The sequence below is a fragment of the Thalassophryne amazonica genome, chromosome 12, assembly GCF_902500255.1.
Source record: "Thalassophryne amazonica chromosome 12, fThaAma1.1, whole genome shotgun sequence".
In the NCBI taxonomy this organism is placed as follows: domain Eukaryota; kingdom Metazoa; phylum Chordata; class Actinopteri; order Batrachoidiformes; family Batrachoididae; genus Thalassophryne; species Thalassophryne amazonica.
The window spans coordinates 38,150,438-38,175,190 of NC_047114.1; the positions used below are offsets into that span (position 1 = coordinate 38,150,438).

At 41.9% G+C, this 24,753-nt stretch overlaps 1 protein-coding gene across 3 annotated transcripts in view; it reads left to right on the forward strand.

Moving 5' to 3' along the window:
• The window catches only part of LOC117521521 (low-density lipoprotein receptor-related protein 8-like), a 445,771-nt gene that overhangs the window by 274,521 nt on the left and 146,497 nt on the right, over window positions 1-24,753 (forward strand). For all 3 annotated transcript variants that reach the window (XM_034182837.1, XM_034182839.1, XM_034182838.1), the window contains exons 6-7: window positions 19,279-19,401; window positions 23,487-23,609. In XM_034182837.1, coding sequence (XP_034038728.1) covers window positions 19,279-19,401; window positions 23,487-23,609 — 246 coding nt within the window. The remainder of the gene's footprint in view (window positions 1-19,278; window positions 19,402-23,486; window positions 23,610-24,753) is intronic.

The following is a 24,753-nucleotide window of genomic DNA, read 5'->3' on the forward strand; positions in this document are numbered from 1 at the left end:
TGTGGAATAACCCTGTAACCTCTGCTTGTAAACGTCCTACTCTTTGCCCAACTTGTTCAAACGATTAGATTCTCGTCCACAAACACATTGTAGAGTAAGTGTGATAGGTGACTTCTTTTAATGAGGATGTTTATGCAAGATATGAAGGAATGAAGTATTTTGTGCAGAGGCAAGAAATGCAAAATGAGGTTGCACTGCGGTTTTCACTGGGCCATAGTTGATTGATGCAGATAAAGTTTCACAATGTAATTATACTGGACATCTGCAAAATGGCAATAGCAGGATATTGTTTTCACTGGTGTGTGTGTGTGTGTGGACAAAATAATTCAAAATAGACTGTATGGATTTCCTTCAAACTTGGTGGGAATATTAATTGGATAGTACCTAGAGGTGATTAGGTTTGGTCAAAGGTATAGGTTAAGAAATACATTGTCCTGATAATACCTTTTCTGTATACCTCAACAACCAAGAAGAATAAAGCATATATTCATTGTTTATACCTGCTTATTTCCATTAAGGCTCACATTGGATTATTGGAGGGTAGGGTACACCCTGGACAGGCCACCAGTTTTCACAAGGCCACATATACAATCCCTGGCAAAAATTATGGAATCACCGGCCTCGGAGGATGTTCATTCAGTTGTTTAATTTTGTAGAAAAAAAAGCAGATCACAGACATGACACAAAACTAAAGTCATTTCAAATGGCAACTTTCTGGCTTTAAGAAACACTATAAGAAATCAGGAAAAAAAATTGTGGCAGTCAGTAACGGTTACTTTTTTAGACCAAGCAGAGGAAAAAAATATGGAATCATTCAATTCTGAGGAATAAATTATGGAATCATGAAAAACAAAAGAACGCTCCAACACATCACTAGTATTTTTTTGCACCACCTCTGGTTTTTATAACAGCTTGCAGTCTCTGAGGCATGGACTTAATGAGTGACAAACAGTACTCTTCATCAATCTGGCTCCAACTTTCTCTGATTGCTGTTGCCAGATCAGCTTTGCAGGTTGGAGCCTTGTCATGGACCATTTTCTTCAACTTCCACCAAAGATTTTCAATTGTATTAAGCTCCGGACTATTTGCAGGCCATGACATTGACACTATGTGCCTTTTTGCAAGGAATGTTTTCACAGCTTTTGCTCTATGGCAAGATGCATTATCATCTTGAAAAATGATTTCATCATCCCCAAACATCCTTTCAATTGATGGGATAAGAAAAGTGTCCAAAATATCAATGTAAACTTGTGCATTTATTGATGATGTAATGACAGCCATCTCCCCAGTGCCTTTACCTGACATGCAGCCCCATATCATCAATGACTGTGGAAATTTACATGTTCTTTTCAGGCAGTCATCTTTATAAATCTCATTGGAACAGCACCAAACAAAAGTTCCAGCATCATCACCTTGCCCAATGCAGATTCGAGATTCATCACTGAATATGACTTTCATCCAGTCATCCACAGTCCACGATTGCTTTTCCTTAGCCCATTGTAACCTTGTTTTTTTCTGTTTAGGTGTTAATGATGGCTTTCCTTTAGCTTTTCTGTATGTAAATCCCATTTCCTTTAGGCGGTTTCTTACAGTTCGGCCACAGACGTTGACTCCAGTTTCCTCACATTTGTTCCTCATTTGTTTTGTTGTGCATTTTCGATTTTTGAGACATATTGCTTTAAGTTTTCTGTCTTGACGCTTTGATGTCTTCCTTGGTTTACCAGTATGTTTGCCTTTAACAACCTTCCCATGTTGTTTGTATTTGGTCCAGAGTTTAGACACAGCTGACTGTGAACAACCAACATCTTTTCCAACATTGCGTAATGATTTACCCTCTTTTAAGAGTTTGATAATCCTCTCCTTTGTTTCAATTGACATCTCTTGTGTTGGAGCCATGATTCATGTCAGTCCACTTGGTGCAACAGCTCTCCAAGGTGTGATCACTCCTTTTTAGATGCAGACTAACGAGCAGATCTGATTTGATGCAGCTGTTAGTTTTGGGGAAGAAAATTTACAGGGTGATTCCATAATTTCTTCCTCATAATTGAGTGATTCCATATTTTTTTCCCTCTGCTTGGTCTAAAAAGTAACCGTTACTGACTGCCACAATTATTTTTCCTGATTTCTTATAGTGTTTCTTAAAGCCAGAAAGTTGCTATTTGAAATGACTTTAGTTTTGTGTCATGTCTGTGATCTGCTTTTTTTCTACAAAATTAAACAACTGAATGAACATCCTCCGAGGCCGGTGATTCCATAATTATTGCCAGGGGTTGTAGACAAACACATTCACACTCTCAGTCACACCTACAGTCTATTTAGAGTCACTAATTCATTTAATCTTCATGTCTTTGGACATGGGAGGAGAACCAACACGAACACGGTGTTATGGTTTAGACCCCAAAGAAGGCAGGTTTTGACCCCAAATGCAGGTAGCCAAAAAACACATCAAATCCAAAAACTCAAAAACAGGACAAACTCCAAAAGACAAAAGCGTTCACCAAATATCTTAAACCCTGTGTGACTGAGATCAAAAAGTAAACAGGAAAATAAGGAGCAATTCAAGGCGACCATCAAAAAGGGAGACAGTGAGGAAGAAAATAAAGTCTTCTATAAGCCAAAATCTAAATGGTTGTAAAGACTAACAAAGTGACAACCAAATAACAAAAATCAACTGTCCAAAGGGACAGTGTGAATTACTTACAAACAACTGAGGTAGAAAACAGGACATGTGGAGGAGAACCTGTGTGAAACATCTAATTGGCCGGCACTAACAAACACAAAGGCGTGGCTTAGAAAGCCGAAACCAAATTACACACAGTTGGACATAATGAGCGGAACAGAGGGCGTACGCGGAAGGAAACTGAGTGCACAAGAAACAATCTACACAGACAGCCCAGGAAAATAAAACCTGAACATGAAGAAACTAACGTGGTAGAGAACAAAATCCAATCACGGAAAGGAGAAGGAGAAATAAAAGACATGAAAACCCCAGAAGACTTAAACACTAGATGCATGAGGGAGCGGGGGCCCTCGCATGACAGCTGTCAAACTCCACTCGGCAGAGAACCGAGCGCGGATCAACCAGGAGCAACAAGTGAAAGTTTAACCAAAAGACAGCCAACATCACAGACGAACATGTAAGAAAAATCAGAACCAGGAGGAAAATGACAGGTGACGCACACAACTGGCTGGACTCCATGGCAACTGTAAGCAGAGGGAGAAAAGGAGACGGCAGGACAGGAGTGTCACCACTCTCTCGCACACATGTAGAGACAAAGGAAGAAGGAGGCTCCCGGAGGAGCAGCGCAACACACACATTTACTCATACATCCACCAGAAAGACAGACGGGATGCGCGCTCATCCACACCCACGCCTGAGCACGCACAGAGAAGGGGGTAAAAACGCAGGACGACAGAATCATGCACACTCGCACCCACGGCAGACAGGCACACGCACGCTCACACACATCCACATTCTCTCACACACGCACCCACAGACAACGAGAGGAAAAACCTTAGAAAGAAGCTCCAAAAAACAGCCCACAGGTCCACACTACAACACACGGGGCGAACATGCAAACTCCACACAACTAGGCCCTGCCCAATTTTCTGGATTCATCTTTTTCAAAGTGTGGGTATGAACAAGTGTAGCACAGGGAATTGGATCTTGGAAGGATACTACAGATTTCAGTCACATGGGTTTCAAGAAAATTTGGCTAAATTGCACAACTGTTCTGGTCAGGACGATGTCACCAGATCATCATGTTTGGAAGACTAACAAAGCTTTTAGCAGCACTGAGTATTATTTCAAGGTGCACATACAGTACACAAGTTTGAGCACAATAAAGAATATATTTTTGCCCAAATTATTCAGTAAATACATCATTGTTGACAAGTGCAAAAACCCAGAAATTCCCTTTTGGTTTTGCCCTTGAAAACATTTCACAAGCTGAGTGCAACACTGAAGCAGCCAAACAATTTGGAAATGAAGATGACTGATAGTACTTAACTTTTTTACTGAACTGTGTATTCACTGCAGTACTTTATTTTTATTCTTGTTGAATGAGCTCATCATCACGCAAATCTTCATCAGTTTGTTTGCTCTCCTTTATCATCACACACCACAGAATCCATTTCTGTCATGCGATGCTATGAAGCGATTCCTGTATTCATAGTATTTGTTTTTCTTAAACTTTAACATCTGATAGTATATAGAAAGACAGTAGATAGTAAATCAAAGTAATAGTAACTAGAGGTGGAAACTGGGTGGATGAGGAGTTGGCCTGCCAGTCTGTTGACCTGTATCAGAATCCTGTTCATGTCTGTGTCCTTGGACAAGACACTTAATCTACATTGTTTGGGTCCAGCCAGCTGTAAATGGGTACTAGCCTTGTCTGAGGAAGTACAGTTATGCTCAAACGTTTACATACCCTGACAGAATTTTTTATTTTTTTGTCCATTTTTCAGGGAATATGAATGATAATACCAAAACCTTTTTTTTTCCACTCATAGTTAGTGGTTGTGTGAAGCCATTTATTGTCAAACAACTGTGTTTGCTCTTTTTAAATCATAATGACAACAGAAACTACCCAAATTACCCTGATCAAAAGTTTATATACCCTGGTGATTTTGGCCTGATAACATGCATACAAGTTGACACAAACTGGTTTAAATGGCTACAAAAGTTAAACATCCTCACCTGTGATTTGTTTGCTTGTAATCAGTGTTTGTGTATACAAGGTCAGTGAGTTTCTGTGCTCCTGACAGACCCTTGCATCTTTCATCCAGTGCTGCACTGACATTTGTGGTTTTTGAGTCATAGGAAAAGCAAGCAAATTGTCGAAGCAAAGGTAATTGGACTGTACAAAACATGAAAGGCATATAAAAAAAGATATCCAAGGGACTGAGAATGACAATCATCAGTGTAAAAACTCCAATTAACAGGTGGAAAATGAGGGATTCCGTTGGAACCAAACCACGGTCAGAGTGGGAAAAAAAAAGGTTTTGTGTTATCATTCATATTCTCTGAAAAATGGCCAAATAAAAAATCAAAAATTCTGTCAGGGTATGTCAACTTTTGAGCACAACTGTGAGATGCTTTTGACTGGTGGAGTTGTAGACTCTCATCCACTTCAAGCTGTGCAATCCAGAGATAATCACCTGCACTAATGGACCTCGGGGACTCTATGAGATTTTCTTCTTTTTAATATAGTAAATTGACAGCTCAGTCACAACATTATATTTGTAAACTCAGCTATGTCAATGACAAAGACCTTATTAAGAGTTTTATATATATTGTAGACATGCAAGTATTCTTTGCTCTGCTGCTGTGCATAAATTATCATTGTGCACAGCTGAGCATTTAGGAGCACAGCTGTGATCCTTAGCCTATTAATAACTGGAGCAAACTTCATACAAGAGATTTTTTTTTCCCCCCCCGAGTAGATAGTGATTTCACTTCCCCCATTCTTGGGAAACACTGTATTATGTTATTTTTGAAGTGTTTATTTCCTTTTGACTAACAAGGATAGCACTTAGAATCAGGAATTTACCATTCTTCCCAAAAGAACCTCAAAGTAGAGGGTCCCATTTAAAATCAGCATTTTTATATCAAGGACTCAGCGGCTGTTTGCTCGTTAAGAAAAACTGCTACATATTTTGCAGAAAAACCCCTTTGTGCTTAACGATGCTGAAGTTGAGGTTGAAATAGTGCCAAACAAGAAAGATTCTGTTCTTTCTTTTGCATCAATTGACCCTCGACCTGTTTGTCAGGATCAGTGGTTCCTTGGAATTGTCTTACAGGTTGTTTAGCTACACAGGTGGCTGAGCACACACACATGATCAAGCTTGGCAGGTTTACATTGTTATTTTCAGAGATGAATGTTTTCCGTTGTATTCCTGGATTACTCTTTTGTTTGGTTTTTTACCCAAGGCCAAAATATGGCTATGGGTATTGTGAAAGTTTTGCGTCCGTCCGTCTGTCCGTCTGTCCGTTCATCTGTCTGTGTTCAGCATAAGTCCATTCCTATTACTGCCAAGGTCTTCAAATTCACAGGGAACATTCTTGGGACACTGACCTTGGACATGTTCAAAATGGCTAACCTTGACCTATTTTAAGAGGTCAAAAGGTCAGATTCTGTTTCCTATTTTTATGCTCACATGGCCGAGGGCATTTTAGCATTGCGTTATTATTATTTTTTTTTTGGTTTTGGCAGATGGATGTATTTTTTGGGAAAACAGAAATCAGTCCTCCATCTCTGATAGTGATGTAATTGATTACGCAGTAAGGTGAACTGCAGATTAAATGCAAAGTTGACGTAAGAGTGATTTTGTGTCGTGGCGACTTGCTTTTAAAGTGATAACTATGTTAATTTCAATGCAGTTGCAGTAAAATCACACTGAGTAGAGTAAAGCAGCTGGGCATGCACGTCATTCTCAGCCTGGAGAAAACACACGCCCCGTTTCAGTGATGTTTCCGAGACTGCGACTTTTCCACACTGATAAATCCACCTTGTTGATAAAATCTCTGTTTAAATCCAACCGGAATCAACCAGATCAAGGTGATTTTTGATTAGTCATTTACAACCCCAATTCCAATTAATTTGGGATGTTGTGTAAAATGTAAATAAAAACAGAATACAATGATTTGCAAATCATCTTCAACCTATATTCAATTGAATAAACCACAAAGACAAGATATTTAATGTTCAGACTGATAAACTTTGTTGTTTTTGTGCAAATAAGAGGTCTGTTAATAAACTATCTGACCTTTTTATTTTTTGCAAAAACCATATGGATTTGAATCACGTGTGATTGCATCAGCCAAGCTTGAACCTTCGTGCGCATGCATGACTTTTTTCACGCCTGTCGGTTGCGTCATTCGCCTGTGAGCAGGCTTTGTGTGAGCAGTGGTCCACCCCTCTCGTCGGATTTTTATTGCGAATAAAATGTCTGAACGATTTGGAGCTTTGCAGAAATTTTTTCCAGAAACTGTGAGAGACCTCCAGGTGGACACCATTTGGAAAATTCAGATGGCTTTCAAGGTGGATTTTATGGGGATTACACAGATTAAGGAGTGCTCCAGCCAGTTTAAAGACCGCCCACAGCGGCTGAGAGCGCGGCGCACTGTGAGCGCCGATTGACAGGCTGAAACCCCGCTGAAACAACCAGATCATTTCCAAAGTGAAGGCTTTGTTGATCCGGGACATCATCTGACTTACACAGAAATGGCAGAAGATGTGGACATCAGCACTTTTTCGGCACATTCCACTGTTACAGGAGTTTTTGTCATGGAAAGAGAAGCGGAGGGATGCGCCACGGAGCCGCTCATGGCGCAGGACAAAAGGACCTCCGTGTTGGTCTCACAGGACGGCTTTCAGATGGCTTTCAGATGGCTTTCGGTGGCTTTTCAGTCGTGTGACTATCCGAGAAATTGTGGATGAGCGGGACATGCCAGAACATGTCCTGTGAGGCTTCATCACGGCGTTGCTTTGCGCCATGCGGCTCCATCCCGACGCGCGAATTTCTGTGTGCCGAAAAGTGCTGATGTCCACGTCTTCTGTAATTTCTGTGGTAGTCAGACGATGTCCCGGATCAACACACCGTTCAGTTTGGAAATGAACGGCACATTCCACTGTTACAGGAGTTTTTGTCATGGAAATAGGATATATATATATATATATATATATACACTCAACAAAAATATAAACGCAACACTTTTGGTTTTGCTCCCATTTTGTATGAGATGAACTCAAAGATCTAAAACTTTTTCCACATATACAATATCACCATTTCCCTCAAATATTGTTCACAAACCAGTCTGAATCTGTGATAGTGAGCACTTCTCCTTTGCTGAGATAATCCATCCCACCTCACAGGTGTGCCATACCAAGATGCTGATTAGACACCATGATTAGTGCACAGGTGTGCCTTAGACTGTCCACAATAAAAGGCCACTCTGAAAGGTGCAGATTTGTTTTATTGGGGGGGGGGGATACCAGTCAGTATCTGGTGTGACCACCATTTGCCTCATGCAGTGCAACACATCTCATTCGCATAGAGTTGACCAGGTTGTCAATTGTGGCCTGTGGAATGTTGGTCCACTCCTCTTCAATGGCTGTGTGAAGTTGCTGGATATTGGCAGGAACTGGTACACGCTGTCGTATACGCCGGTCCAGAACATCCCAAACATGCTCAATGGGTGACATGTCCGGTGAGTATGCCGGTCATGCAAGAACTGGGACATTTTCAGCTTCCAAGAATTGTGTACAGATCCTTGCAACATGGGGCCATGCATTATCCTGCTGCAACATGAGGTGATGTTCTTGGATGTATGACACAACAATGGGCCTCAGGATCTCGTCACGGTATCTCTGTGCATTCAAAATGCCATCAATAAAATGCACCTGTGTTCTTCGTCCATAACAGACGCCTGCCCATACCATAACCCCACCGCCACCATGGGCCACTCGATCCACCACATTGACATCAGAAAACCGCTCACCCACACGACGCCACACACGCTGTCTGCCATCTGCCCTGAACAGTGTGAACCGGGATTCATCCGTGAAGAGAACACCTCTCCAACGTGCCAAATGCCAGCGAATGTGAGCATTTGCACACTCAAGTCGGTTACGACGACGAACTGGAGTCAGGTCGAGACCCCGATGAGGACGACGAGCATGCAGATGAGCTTCCCTGAGACAGTTTCTGACAGTTTGTGCAGAAATTCTTTGGTTATGCAAACCGATTGTTTCAGCAGCTGTCTGAGTGGCTGGTCTCAGACGATCTTGGAGGTGAACATGCTGGATGTGGAGGTCCTGGGCTGGTGTGGTTACACGTGGTCTGCGGTTGTGAGGCTGGTTGGATGTACTGCCAAATTCTCTGAAACGCCTTTGGAGACGGCTTATGGTAGAGAAATGAACATTCAATACACGAGCAACAGCTCTGGTTGACATTCCTGCTTTCAGCATGCCAGTTGCACGCTCCCTCAAATCTTGCAACATCTGTGGCATTGTGCTGTGTGATAAAACTGCACCTTTCAGAGTGGCCTTTTATTGTGGGCAGTCTAAGGCACACCTGTGTACTAATCATGGTGTCTAATCAGCATCTTGATATGGCACACCTGTGAGGTGGGATGGATTATCTCAGCAAAGGAGAAGTGCTCACTATCACAGATTTCGACTGGTTTGTGAACAATATTTGAGGGAAATGGTGATATTGTGTATGTGGAAAAAGTTTTAGATCTTTGAGTTCATCTGGGAGCAAAACCAAAAGTGTTGCGTTTATATTTTTGTTGAGTGTAGATGGAAAAAATGCCCGAAAAAATAACTTATTTAAAGTTGAGCTTTTGTGCTGTCTGAAAAAAGCTGTAGCTTTATTTGGTAAAAATAAAAAAGACTGAACCATTTAGAAATTAAAGTGTTCACTCAGATCAACTGTGCTAAAAAGCTACACTAACATTAGCCGATCATTAAACCTTCACAGTTCAGTAAACGTCACGTTTTATTTTTACATTATTTTCACCTCAGTAAAGCTGCAGAACTAGACTCTGTTGGGCAAACTGGGACTTCGCATATATCCAAAAAGTGGGAGATTTCGGACTGAGTGGGTTTGTTCCATCACCCCGGCGGCCTGGATCGCTCTGCCCAGTGATGATGCCTGAAGGCCGGCTTCTCCGTGCGGGTCTGCCCGCTGTCGCGGTTCGATCAATATCCCACCAATTCGTCAGTCCTCCCTCGGCCGGTGTCACTCCGAAAAGTAGCTGAAAAAAAGCTTCTCCCAGCAGGGTGATGGGAGAATCGTTCTACTGCTGTTTTTTAAAGTTTTTTTGTGGTTCAGGCAACGCAAATTCAAGATGGCGATCGCTGAACTTTTTACAGATTGTGGAAACAGCCAGAGTGTGACGTGGCCACAATCTCTGCCCCCCTTTTTTTTTTTTTTTTTTCAAAACCCCTTGCCACTTCCGAAGCGGCGCGTCTGATGTCACGACGCGTTGGAAATGCACCGCCCTCTGTCGCACTGACAAGCGCAACCCTCAACCTATCAAATCGCTTGAACACAGACACACGCCATATCCGTTTGTTTTAAAATTAATTACTTTAGTTAATTAATTTGGTTTATTTGTTAAATACATGATATTATTGAATAACTAATATTTTGCTATATTTTCCAGTATTTCTTTTCCTTTTTTATTTTTTTGATAACTCTAACATCTGAGGGGGCGAGGTTGATGACGTGAGGGGGCGTCGCCCCCAAACGCCCCCGGGTCCGAACTTGGTTATTTCAACTTAATGCCACAAGACTTCTCTACCTAAGTTGAAATAACTTAAAAATGTATGCAAATTATTACATCACTTGTTTTCCGTTGAGACAGTGGTTAATTTTTTAGAATGTATTCATGTCTGTCAGAGATGAAACATTCTCTTGTAAAACACGATGAGTTATGCCAATAGAAAGATTTCAGTAAAGTTTTAATTATATTTGCTTGTGAATTGTATAGATTTGAGCTGCAGAATGACAATACCTGCATACTTGATCAGTCTGTTGTTATATGTGCATCTCTGAACTGTATGAATACTAAGATTTTAACAAACTTCTTCTTTTGGCTGCTCCTGTTAGGGGTCACCACAGCACATCAATTGTTTCCATTTCGCCCTGCCCTCTGTATCTTCCAACTGTCAGATCAACCACACCTGCATGTCCTCACCACATCCATAAACCTCCTCTTTGCTTGGTGGCTCCATCCTCAGCATCCTTCTCCCTGTATACCCTGGGTCCCTCCTCTGCACATCCAAACCCTCTCAATCTCACCTCTCTGACTTTGTCTCCAAACTATCCCACCTGAGCTGGCCCTCTGGTATGTTCATTCCTAATCCTGTCCATCGTCATCAACTTTAGCTCTGCCTCCTGTCTTTTTGTTAGTGCCACCGTCTCTAAGCCGTACAATATAGCTGGTCTCCATTATGGTTTTGTAAACTTTCCCCTTCACTCTTGCAGATATCCTTCGGTCACAAATCACTCCTGCTGCCTTTCTCCACCCACTCCATCCTGCCTGCACTCTCTTCTTTATCTCTCTACCACACTCTCCATTGCTTTGGACAGTTGACTCCATCTATTTAAACTCATCTACTTTTACCACTTCTACTCCTTGTAACTGCACTATTCCACTGGGCTCCCTCTCATTCACACACATGTACTCAGTCTTGCTCCTACTGACTTTCATTCTTCTGCTCTCCAGAGCATATCTCCAGATATCCAAGCTAGACTCAACTTGCTCTCTGTTCTCACTGCAGACCACAATGTCATCTGCAAACATCATAGTCCGGGGGTATTCATCGTCAATCCTTGAGGGCCGGTGTCCTGCAACTTTTAAATGTGTCTCTGCTTCAACACACCTGAGTCAATTAATGAGGTCATTAGCAGCACTCTGGAGAACGTGACTGCATACTGAGGAGGTAATTCAGCCATTTTATTCAGGTGTGTTGGACCAGAGACACATTTAAAAGTTGCAGGATACCGGCTCTCAAGGACTGGAGTTAAATACCTCTGTCATAGTCCATGGAGACTCCTGTCTGATCTCATCTGTCAACCTGTCCATCACCATTGTGAACAAAAAAGGACTCAAAGCTGATCCTTGGTGTAATCCCACCTCTACCTTGAATGAATCTGTAATTCCTACTGCACATCTCATCGCTGTCACACTACCCTTGTACATGTCCTGCACCACCCTCACATACTTCTCTGCCAATCCAGATTTCCTCATACAATACCACAACTGTTCTTTTGGCACCCTGTGAAAAGCTTTCTCTAAATCCACAAGCACACAATATAGCTCCTTCTGGCCTTCTCTATAGGTCTTCATCAGTACTATCAGAGCAAACATTGGATCTGTAGAGCTTTTTGTTGGCATGAAACCATATTGCTGCTCAAAGATCTTAATCTGTTTTCTAAGCCTACCTTCTACTACTCTTTGCCATAGCTTTGTGCTGTGGCTGATCAACTTTATGTTTCTGTAGTTACTGTAGCTCTGCACATCACCCTTGTTCTTAAAAATAGGAACCAACACACTTCGTCTCCACTCCTCTGGCTTCCTCTCACTTTCCAAGATTTTATTAAACAATCTGGTTAGAAACTCCACTGCTGTCTCTCATAGACATTTCCATGCCTCCATTGAAATGTCATGTGGACCAACTGCCTTTCCACTCTTCACCCTCTTCATAGCTGCCCTCACTTCATCCTTACTAATCGTTTGCACTTCCCGATTTACTCTTTTCACATCATTCAGCCTTTTTTCTTTCACATTTTCTCCATTTATCAGCTGCTCAAAATGAGGTGATAAGCAGTGAACCATGGCTAATGATGCATGTGCAGTGAAGGGAGGGCGGACTGATATTTAGGGGGACCGTTCAGATGGCAACAATGCTTATCACCTCGTTTCTGCTTAAAACCGCACTCCAGTCATAATCTATCTCAGCGACAGATATCTGAAGCTTTTGTACAACAATCATGTCCACATAAATTCAGCAATATTTCATCATAAAAGACAGAGGAAGCGATCAGACTACAGCTTCACGAGCTGCTAGCTGATGCGTTCACTGCGTGTCGGTCATTTCAAAGCCTCACTGAGTATCACCTCGTTTCTGCTTAAAACGGCTCTGTTTCTGCTTAAAATTAAGTTTAGAATGATTTAAGAGTTTTTACCTTGTCATCTGATGGATAATTCCATTAATCTATTTGATGGCTTTGGGTGAAAAGACTCAGCCTCAGACAAGCTGCTGAGCTCCGAAATGACGCATGCACAGTGGAGGCAGGGCGGACTAATTTCTAGGGGCGGACCATTCGGTCTGCGAAACCAGCACTCAGAATGTATTGTCTGGACACCCCGTGTTGCTGAGTTAAGATTTTATCAAACATTTGGCCATTTTTCTCTGTAAGTTTTATTTTTTTTTTTCATTGATTTTGAACTGAGCTTGTTCACACACACTGAAAAAAATACTACTTTGGATCAACTTAAAAAAATTGATGTAATTTGTTACAGCTATTTTTTAGTTTCTCACAGTGTATATTTATGATTTTGTAAAGTGATTCCAGCAAAGGAAACCACAATTTCCCATTAGACCAATGTAAATAAGTACTTTCAATGAAACTCCCAAACTGCACCAGAAGAGCACTTTGAGAGCAAACTTAGTTACAGCGTATGTTGATTTTTGAAAAATTGCACAACTGAGCTGGTTCACAGCCCACAAATATCTTCAATAAATAAATAAAAATCACCCTTTTTTCAGACCTCACCTTCATCACTGTATTTTTTAATTTTTGAATTCCAAAAACAATTTCAAGCATGAAATGTTTTTCACAGTTCGCTCTGGATGGTTAAAGAGAGGCCGTATTGGAATTCTGTGTCTCTCTGTCTAACCCTAAACGTGGCAGCCTTATCAGCTACCGAAGGTCGAAATGCCCCGCTGTTTTCCTCCAGAAGGATTTCAACGGCCTTGGTGAAGCATTTGGCTCCCTCTCCATTTGCCCTCCCCTACAGACGCTACGCACACATGGACAGAGACTGATATGAACTCAGATGCACACATAACGCATGCCCCCCCACCCCTACCCCTCCTTTGTGTTTTTGTCCCCACCTCCACCCCACCTCGGCCTCCACTCTGCCACTCCAGGAAGCCGTGTGGCATAGCTGAGTTGTAAGTACATCATTCTGCAGTTCGTATGTGTCCGTAAATGTTAATAAAGCCAGTTAATGAAACAAAGACTGGATAGTTCATGACAACAACCAACCCAGAAGTAAACAAAATTGGAGCCGTCTCTTGGCAACGGCATGCGCAAGGCTGTTAGGCCCTTAAAAAGCATTGGCTAACATAAGACGGCTAATCTACAAGTTTAACCATCGATGGGAAACGGTGATTAGACGGATAATGTTGGATGACTAACTGTAGTCGACTAAGTAAGTTTAATAGACTGGACCCAGGCATAATAAGTGTGCCGTGTCCAACTCATGCTCAAGCTATAGAGTGGTCTGTTCGCTGTAACAACTCTGGAAAAATAGAGAACCCCAGAGCACAGAAACACACAAATGAAAAGATTATACAATCTTTATTTGAGGTGAGTGGAACTGGGGTCATCAAACAACAGGATGAGCAGTCCATTCAACACTATGGTCCATGAGGGCAGCAGCAAATGGATGATCCAGATAAACAGCTAAAGTTTCAAAACACAGAGAGCATACGTATTAGGTAGACAGCTCAGAAGTCGCTAGACTATCTGGATAACACAATAAGGTGTCATGGGTTGGCAAATGGAGATCAAACTCAGGTACTGAATGTGAGAAAGCCAGTATGAAATCAAGACTGAAGCAAGGGATTGTGGATGTCTAAATAGTGCGTCACTCTATTAGCAGTGGAAATGAACATACACGTGAAAACACAACCTCATGGACAGTTATTAAAGCCAATGAAAACACACTAGGAAGAACTGTGTGGTACTTTGCTCTCTTCAGGCCCACAATGATGTGAGTTAGGACTGCAACTAATCGCTATTTTGCAATCATTATTATAATTATTAGTCCATTACTTATTTTCTGAATATTCCATTGTCCTTTGGTTGATTTTTTTTTTTTTTTTTTTTTTTTTTTTTTTTTTGCATGTTTCTAATGAGGCTTGTGATAAATCAGGTTTCCCTGTTGACCTGTCTGGGATGGGGAAGCCCAGAAACTCTCATTTCACTGAGTGTGAGATCCATACTGTCCCAGTGTTTATTATCCACATGTGCACCACACACATCAGAACAGGCTGTCACACTTTGGTGTCATATAAGTGACAATCACAAGAGAGTGGATGCTTTTTTTTTAGCCAAATGATTCCCTGCATCAACAGGGAAACCTGGAGGCAGCTGCAGGCACAGCAAAGTAATTGACCTGAAGTCACCATGTAACCCATATATGCACCTTCATTATCGCTGTCTATGCAAAAACAAATCACAGATTTTACACTCAGTTTTCAACCACAGACACTCTGATCTCTGTTGATATCAGAGCTTCTCTCTGTATGGATGCTTGTGTGTCTGTGGGCTATGCGGCAGCACCTCTACCTCTATTACATTCCCGCTCATCTTGTGATAGCACTAAATACCATCCCTCCCAGTCATAGACAGTATATATTTCATTTTAGTGTGCTTTGGAGAGGAGTTTGTTGAATGTACCACACTCCATTGATGAAAAGCTTATCTGCATGGGCGGTGCTGAAATTCAGGGTGGCTTTGTGCAGCCTCAATCTTTGGGTGACTATATTGAAACTCATTCATCACACAGCCATGTGTTAACTGCCGCTGTGCTGGAAAGAGCCAAACATGGCTAGTGAATGGATGGAACTACACACCTCACTGATTATTTTCATTATCAGTTAATCTGTCAGCTATGCTTTTACAGTTAATTGATTAATGTTTTAGTTTTAAATGGATTTGACTTCTTTGTGTATTCACAAACTAAACAAGTAACTCCCAAAAGTTCAAACATTATTCATTAGCAGTGTTTAGTTCTGCTTAGTCCTAAACGTTGTGTTGGTGCTCAGTGGTTTGTGGCGGAATCCCAAATGGTTGTGAGAGCTGGATACTAAGTGGTGAGCCAAGTCAGTCTAGTAGTAAGGTCTGTAGTGGTTAGTTCTCTTTGGTGAATTTTTGGGTACTACTGGAATGACGTTGTGTCAGACAAATGGCTACTTACAGAGACTCAGATGAGGAGTATCACTTGCATTGTGAGGGAGCTTCAGCTTTGACAGTTTGGCCATGTGGCCCGTTTCGCTGCACATTACCCAGCACATAGATGCCCCAGTGTTGAGATTCCAGTGGCTGGGGAAGGCCAAGGGGATGCTAACACTTTGCATAGCACATAGATATTTACTGATACATGGGGTGGGAATGGATCGGTTGTCTGGTGGTTGCCATTCAGGACCTAAGGCAGTTCCATGACATCATGGATGTAAAAGCAGCGCATGCTCCCAGACCTTAACAAATAAGCATGTGAGGTCCTTATTGCTGTAGTTTGTACCTCACTTTGTCCAAACGGACTTTACAACACCGTTCTGTAGTGTGTTGAGGCACTTACATTAGGTGGAGCCAGGTGGAAGTGCATTTTGTCTCCCTTAGTGTACTATCTCACTGAGCTGTGACAGCTTGCAAATGGCATATGCGAGGAGAGACACTTTTTCTTTTATATGATCAGAGAGGAACACTGCTTCTGGAAGAGACCAAGCAAGTCCAGCAGGCTCCAGCCACACGGCTCTACAGCCGGGCCAACTCCGACCCGCAGTGCATGTACATCAGCGGGATGGATGAGTCCTGTCCGGCAGTGGAGGAGCTGTGCCATGAGGATTTATCCTCTTATTTTATTTTATTGAAGACCACAGTGGAAGTAAATGGTAAATGGACTGCATTTATATAGCACTTTTCCATCTGCATCAGATGCTCAAATCACTTTACACATCAGTGCCTCACATTCACCCCGATGTCAGCCTGCTGCCATGCAAGGCGCCCACTACACAACGGGAGCAACTAGGGATTAAGGACCTTGCTCAAGAGTCCTTAGTGATTTTCCGGTCAGGCTGGGATTTAAACTGAGGATCCTCTAGTCTCAAGATCTGTGGTTCTGGACGTCATCTGTGGATCAGAGACCTGTGGTTCTGGACGTCACAGCTGGGGAACACATACCGTGTTTGGACGGACATGAACTAACAGCTGCCCACTGTGACGCATGTGTATCTGCTTGCAGTCATAAAAACATTTATCATCCATCCATCCATTTTCTTCCGCTTTATCCGGACTCGGGTCGCGGGGGCAGCAGCTCAAGCAAAGCCGCCCAGACCTCCCGATCCACAAACACATCCACCAGCTCCTCCGGGGGAACCCCAAGGCGTTCCCAAGCCAGTTATCCAGACATTTATCATATACCTATAAATGATACGCCAGTATGATTGGATAAAACACTAAAGAATAAATGGCAATATACCCTTTTCGCGGACGGGTAATATTTTTCATACCACCCGAGTAATCAACCAATCCGGACAGCGGAGCAGCGCCACAACAAAGAGGCGCGGTCAGAGGAACTGTGAAATACTGGTGAGTCACTATTGTGACCTTGTGAGTCACAAGGTTTGAACTTTGAGCGTTTACACAGGAGAGAAAAGTGAGAAAATGTTCATGCCTGTTTGAGAAAACTGTATAAAGTGTGTAGTGAGGGGTATTACAACCTTAAAACATCTATAATAATTCTAAAAAATAACACTGACTACTTCGTGGATTTCGCCTATCGCGAGTTATTTTTAGAACGTAACTCCCGCGAAAACGAGGGACCACTGTACATGATAAAATTGTTATCAAGTTGTTCACCAATGAATATGGCTTTTTACACTCTTCAGAAATCCATACAACATTTATCATTTATAGGTATATGATAAAATCATTATCAATCAATCAATCAATCAATCAATCAATTTTTTTATATAGCGCCAAATCACAACAAACAGTTGCCCCAAGGCGCTTTATATTGTAAGGCAAGGCCATACAATAATTATGTAAAACCCCAACGGTCAAAACGACCCCCTGTGAGCAAGCACTTGGCTACAGTGGGAAGGAAAAAAGTTGTTTTACCAATGAATATGGCTTTTTACACCCTTCAGAAAACCATACACCCTGAGGCTGAAGGCCGAAGGGTGTATGGTTTTCTTCAGGGTGTATAAAGCCCTATTCATTGGTGAACAACTTGATAACTGATAATATCGCTGTTGCAATTGGCTGCAATGAGCGGCAGGCTACCCCAGGTGATCCAGATCATAACACGCAGCGGGCGATTTGAATGTCACATCACCCACATGAGCTCTGTTCCACATGACGTGGCATCTGTCCTGCAGCATCTCATCCTCAAGACATACGTGTCGGGCAGGACACGCACGCGGGGTGACTGGACATGCCACCAGCAAATGTGGACATGATAAGAGTGCACTGTTTCTCATTCATATCATTTTATGACTGTACGTCTGTGACCATAGGTCATCTACAGAGGAACAGACAGATCATACTTGTATTGCCCGCTTGATAAGAGGGATTCAATAAAATGTGGTGTTTTTATATGGTGTGTGGTTTTATTTTTTTTTTTTAATATGTCCATGTCCTTCTTGATATCAGGCATTTTCCTGCACCTTTTACAGGACAGCGATGATAGCTCAGTGGTTTCTGACTGGCAATCAGAGCTTTTGGAAAGTGCAGGTTCGAATCCCATGGGTGGCATGTATTTTATTTTTACAGCAGCGCAGCTGTTCAATGTGTAACCATATTGCGCAGCTGCTTGCACTGTGTTCTCGCATGCACGAAACCGTCACAGCGGCATCGTGCATGCCTGCCCATCGGCTCAATGTTTTCGTGGTTTGCTCATACGAACGGTTTTGCCATGAGTCTCCCTGAGTTGTACTTATTCGTACTCTGTGTGAAGGGGCTCTAGAGGATGTTGCTCATCTTTAGCACTCGCACTCCTTCATACTGGCGACATTCCATCTGATCTCTGGAGGGCCGAGGCCTGCTAGGACATAAAACATGCATTTTAAACTCTTTTATGTCACTGAACTATTGCAAAACGTTCTACAAGGTGAAGCTTTTCAAAGATTCCATTTCAGTGTTTATGTTTAGACCTGGATAACTGGGTTTTTGTCTTTTTTGGGGGGGGGGCTTCTTCGCCAACATGGCTATACAGTTCTTATTATATTTCCACCTGTTGCTTTGCCATGCTCTTTACAGAACTTTACACTGTGTTTTGCATGTTCACGTGTACAGAGAGATTTCTTAAAATGGTGCTTGTGTGGCCGGGATTATTATTTTATTTTATTTTTTTTTAAACCAAAGGCAGAAAAATATCTAAAAAACACCTGTGTACCTATGGACTTAGGCTTAATTGTTTTCTTAATTAAATAAAGTTTACTACATTCGTAACAGTTTAGAATAAACTGCCTGGTTAACAATAGAACACAGTGTAAATATACTTTACACAGGATTGTCCCTAATTTACCCAGATGTAACTAGTTTGATCTTTTTTATTAATTAGCATTAGCAAACTCATTTCTAGTCTGTTTATGTTTTAAAGCAGCTTGTCTTTGACATAAATAAAATTAAAATAATCAAAAAAATTTTTTTTCCTCAGCTAAAACAGAAAAAGAGCAGTTTCTCAGATTTAACATTAAATCATTTACTTTTTTTTGGTGATAATTGTTCTGTGTGTACCTCTTACAGCCCTGCTGACATGTCGGCCTGATGAGTTCCAGTGTGGTGACGGTTCTTGTATCCATGGCACCAAGCAATGTAACAAAGTCCACGACTGTCCTGACCACAGCGATGAATCCGGCTGTGTCAACGGTGGGTCAACGTCTAACTGCGTGTCTGAGAAAATCTGTCCACCACCTTCCACACAGCCACGGTCTGCTTCCATCTCTGTTACCTCCACCGAGTCGACTCCGTTTCTGCTCATGTATGTTTTTAGTTGATTGTGCGTTGAGCATTACTAAAAAACCCTCTCAGCTGATTTTCATGAAACTCAGTGCATGGGCACAAGATCTATTTAAACTTTTAAACAGTTTGTCTTATTAAAATGGAAAGAAACAAAAATGCACAGCTGGAGCCATACGTAAGCTCGGTGGTGGAGGTAAGAAATGGATCATTTCTGTCTATCTGTAAAACATGGCTAAGAAACAAAACAAGCTTTTATGTGTGTAATGTACTGTACAAATAAAGCATGGGTGATATCACAAAATGAGAGAGAGACCCTTCAGCTGCTCCCTTGTTTTCACTCCGGGCTGCCACAGCAAATCCGAGATGGATCTGCATGTTGAATTGGCAGATGTTTTACACTGGATGCCCTTCTTTCCTGATGCAACTCCACATTACATGCAGAAATGTGACAGGGGTGGCATTTGAACTGGGAACTGGTAGTTAGCTTTTGATGAGAATTTAACTCAAACTAAAGATTCCCACATGACAAGCAGAATAAAGAATAAAACTCTTCTCGCTTGCAAAATCCTGCATTGGGATTTTGTGTCGATGCTCTACACTGGATCATTATTGCTACAACAGTTATTGATATTACGTTTTGGAAGCCAGTGATGTTACTTTTCCCCTTCCTCATTCATAATTTACAATGATTGATTTCTCAGGAAAGAAAGCCACAGTGCTGTGGAACCGGATCAAATTAAAGCTCAGTATTCTTCCAACACTGTGAGCCTAATTTACTAAAGGTTTGCATGTGTAAAAACATGCACACACACCAGTGCACTGGCAAATACACCTCCATGCTGAGTTACTAACGGTGTGCAAGAACGATTGCATCTCACAAATGCACAAACTAATGCGTATTGTCAGTTTAGAGTTTTTGCCTTCATGAATATACAGTTTGGGATTTGTCAATCTAAGAGCACAAAATCCTGCGAGGAAATATACTTGTATGCAACATGCACACGCAACATGATTTATCAAGGGCAAAAAGAAATTTAGCAGGTGCGTCTGGATTTTGTGAGTTTTAAACCTTGGCATTAACTGATTGCACTTGAAAGACTGAAGTTCCAGAATGTTGTTGCAGCACAGAGGCTGCACAGAATAAAAATAAATAAATAAACAAGCGCAAGCTGAGATTTCTGACGTCCATCAATCCGGTGTCGCCGACCGAACATGTCATTTCTGAGCGTCGGCAGCCTCGGTTATCGCCTCGGTTCTGCTTCAAACTGCACTCCACTCATCTGTCTCAGCGACAGATATCTGAAGCTTTTGTACAGCAATCATTTCCACATAAATTCTGCATTATTTCATAATAAAAGACGGGGGACGAATCAGAGCGCCACAGCAGCACGTCTGAGTCTGATTTTCAATTTTATTTTCAATTTATTCTCATTTATATAGCGCCAAATCACAACTAAGTTGCCTCAAGGTGCTTCACACAAGTAAGGTCTGACCTTACTAACCCTTGGCCAGCTTGCACTCGACCGAGACGGACGCACTTTTCTCTTCTCCCTCCCTCCTTATCTTTCCTGCTTTTGTGGCGTGTTGTCTGTGAGGCTGCGGCTTTGCTCTTCTGGAAACGACAAAAATGGATCTGTTAAAGTGGTCTCTGAACGCAATTGACACTATTTTTTCTACAAGACCCTCGGGAGCGGAGGACCCGACCTGTCCTGCTGGGACGCATGTGATGGGTTACGTGATGGACTCGTGGAGGAGATGGCAGGTCATGTGCCTTTACATGCTTTCTGTGGAGGACGTTGAAGATGTGTACATATTCGGCTTGGTGGTGACCGGCTTTTTGATGTGGGGAGCGGGCACTCTGCTGGTTTAGCGGAAAATCAAGAAAGTGGAAGCAGCTTTGATTGGTCGTTCCAAGCTGCCCTATATGATTGATTCGATTGGGAAGGCAGTGGCTGCGCAGTCGGCGGGGGTTAACCGCGCGTTGGATGACATCTCTAGGAAGATTGCAGCCCTGGAAACCCGCTATGACTGTCTGTGAAGACCACATTCTACATTTCAGATGCATTGAGAGCCACTCTGTTCTCAGAACTGTGGAATCTTTCAGGCGTCTGTTAATCTGGCTATTCATTTGGCTTCCCCAAATACAGCTGCACTTCAAGGTCGCTGTGATAAGAACCTCCTCAGAAGAACAACACTTAAGCCTCGCTCCCTGGTCTTCCCCCCTCCCCTCAGCTTCTCCAGCTCTGACGTGAACTGTGGACTGTCCAGGACTTTCTCAGCCTGCGCAGGGCTGTTCCCTTCCCCCCCAAGACTGTCAGACAAGGCCGTCAACGGCGCCGAAACTGGCTGCCTTCCGGAGTGTTCTGATAAACTGGTCCTTTCAAATCTCAGTTGTCGTCCTGTGTCCTTGTTTTGTCTCTGTGATTATTGTTTTTTGTGCTGATGGGATTTTTTTTTCCTCATTGCCGCTGTGTAATGCAGCGGCTATGAGGGTTTTTTTTCTTCTCCTTTTCCCTCATGTTTTTGCTTTCATATATATGTTTTATGTACCGGGCCGACCTATGTGTTGTGTGTTATGTGTGTTGTTTGTTATGGGTCGGTGTTGGTTTGCTCAGCCCTGCTGTTGACCAAGGCAGGGATGTACATCTGGAGCTGGTCCCCGGGCGCCTAATGGCGACCTCTGCTCCTACTGGCAAATAGGATGGGTTAAATGCAGTAGCCACATTTCATTGTGCAGGAAAGTTCTTCTGTTCTGTGCATATGACAATAAAATTTCCTTGATTCCTTGATTGATGTGCTGCTGCGCCTATGATTCACCAATTATCACCTTGTTTCTGCTTAAAACTGATTTTAGAATGATTTAAGAGGTTTTAATTTGTCATCTGATGGCTAATAATCATATTTTTCCCTTTGGTCGTTTTGGGTGTAGAGAGTCAGACTATCAATCAGTGGTTTAAATTTGGTGAGATTCCGTGAAGTAGTTTTGACATCATCCTTCAAAGCCTATATAAGGGGAAATCTTAATCCAGATTCTGGATCTGGAGCCACATCACCTCCAAAATTTAATGGAGTCTTCCATGGCCTAATATCTATCTGTGGTGGAAATTTTGTCAAAATCCGTGCAGTAGTTGCGACGTAATCCTGCTAGCAGACAGACAGACAAATAAATAAGTAAATACAGATGATTTTATTACATCCTTGGTGGACATAATAATTCATTGTAAACCTTGGGAATAAGAATAAATATCTCCATATATAACAGGTAGACCACAAACACACACACACATATCAGAGACTGGGTCGGACATCACTGCTGTGCACAAAGGACGCACAGCACTTGAACATGCTAATGCACTGACTATTATAACAAACAAACATATAAAATAAGATCATGTATGGATTTGTCGAAATTCTCATTTACAATGAGAAACAACACTGAGTGTAATTAGTTTTTAAAATATATTAGACAAACAATGGAGAACTAATGATGGTAAATATAATATAGACATTATTAGATAAATCACCACAATATACTGCTATTCCACTACTGAGTTGTCTTGCATGTATTTTAGATCTGATAAAGAGGTGTTTTGCACATGCACTTAACTTTATTGACTGATTTAATTTTATTTTGCTCTTACGGTCATTAAAACAAGCAAAATTCTTATTTACACACGCTTGTCTTTGTCACATTACCGCTTGCTATCAATTGCGCATTTTCTCTTCGTAAATCATCCACAAAACTGTCTCCACCCAAACGCACAAAAGTTTGGACTGGCCACGTGATTTAGCACTCATTACTTAATATCTTAGTAAATCAGGCCCTCTGGTGCAGCATTTGTTCTTGACAACATTTTGCTCTCACTTTCCATTTCCATTGGCATTTTGTTAAATTAGTACTTACTGCTGCAGGCACAAGGTTCTAAATCAGTTTGTGAATAAATTTTTCATGACATTTAAAATATAAATGCTGATCTGTTTTTGTTTGTTAGCCACCAAATGTGAGGGACCTCTGAAGTTTCTGTGTAAGAACGGAGAGTGTATAGACAGCTCCAAGGTGTGCGACTCTGTCAAAGACTGCAAGGACCGCTCAGATGAACCCAAGAAAGAGTGCGGTATGACACCACACACACAGACATACACCTTTCAATTTCAATTAATTTTCATTTATATAGCACCAAATGACAACAGAGTTGCCTCAAGGTGCTTCACACAATTAAAATCTAACCTTACTAACCCCCAGAGCAACAGTGGTAAGGAAAAACTCCCTCTGAGGAAGAAACCTCAAGCAGACCAGACTCAAAGGGGTGACCCTCTGCTTGGCCATGCTACAAACAGAAATTACAGAACAATTCGCAAAACAAATATACAGGAAATGCTGTTGGTGCACAGGACAGGAGGGTCGCCAGCACAAATACAACTCCCATCTCTGGATGGAGCTGCACCTTAAACAGATGGAGCTGCACCTTCTTTAATTTCTTCACACCTAAAAGTGGGGGCATTTACAGAAAACTGCCAACATGAACAGGAACAGGAATCTGTCACTGCGGTTGCAGTGACAGATTCCTCTCCATGAGATGCAGGACTGAGAGGTATAGAAGATCATTTGTCCCGGCCGCCATGAGATTGTTTAACGCTTCTTGTTAATGTAGTTTTACCTCCATGTGTTTTTATATTTGTTTTATTTATTGGTATTATCTATCTATGTATCTGTCTATCTATCTATGTATCTATCTGTCTGTCTGTCTGTCTGTCTGTCTATCTATCAAGTTTTTTTTATTGCATAAAATTTCTGTATCTGGTCCCTGAAACCATGTAATCATCTTCATGTGAGTGCCTCTTCTGTACATCTTCTGTGGAATAATGCAAATTAATAAATTAATTTACATGCTAAATATAATGCCAGTGGGATGAAATACACTTATGTTCCTCTGTGAGAGAGTTGTGCTGTCTTGAAGTACTCCCTCTCCTATGGCACAAAGCCAAGACGTGCACAGGGCACATCACAAACAGCAACAAATAAAATAAAATAAACATGACTGTCACCTGGGGCTCAGCTTTATTACATATTACAGATAATTACAGATTAATTAAGAAGTCAGCGGACTGCACACAGCATAGTTTGTTCAAAACTCTATGTGTGTGTGTGTGTGTGTGTGTGTGTGTGTGTGTGTGTGTGTGTGTGTGTGTGTGTGTGTGTGTGTGTGTGTGATAGAGAGAGAGAGCTGCTTGCACAAACAGCAGCTCACGTCCGCTCCC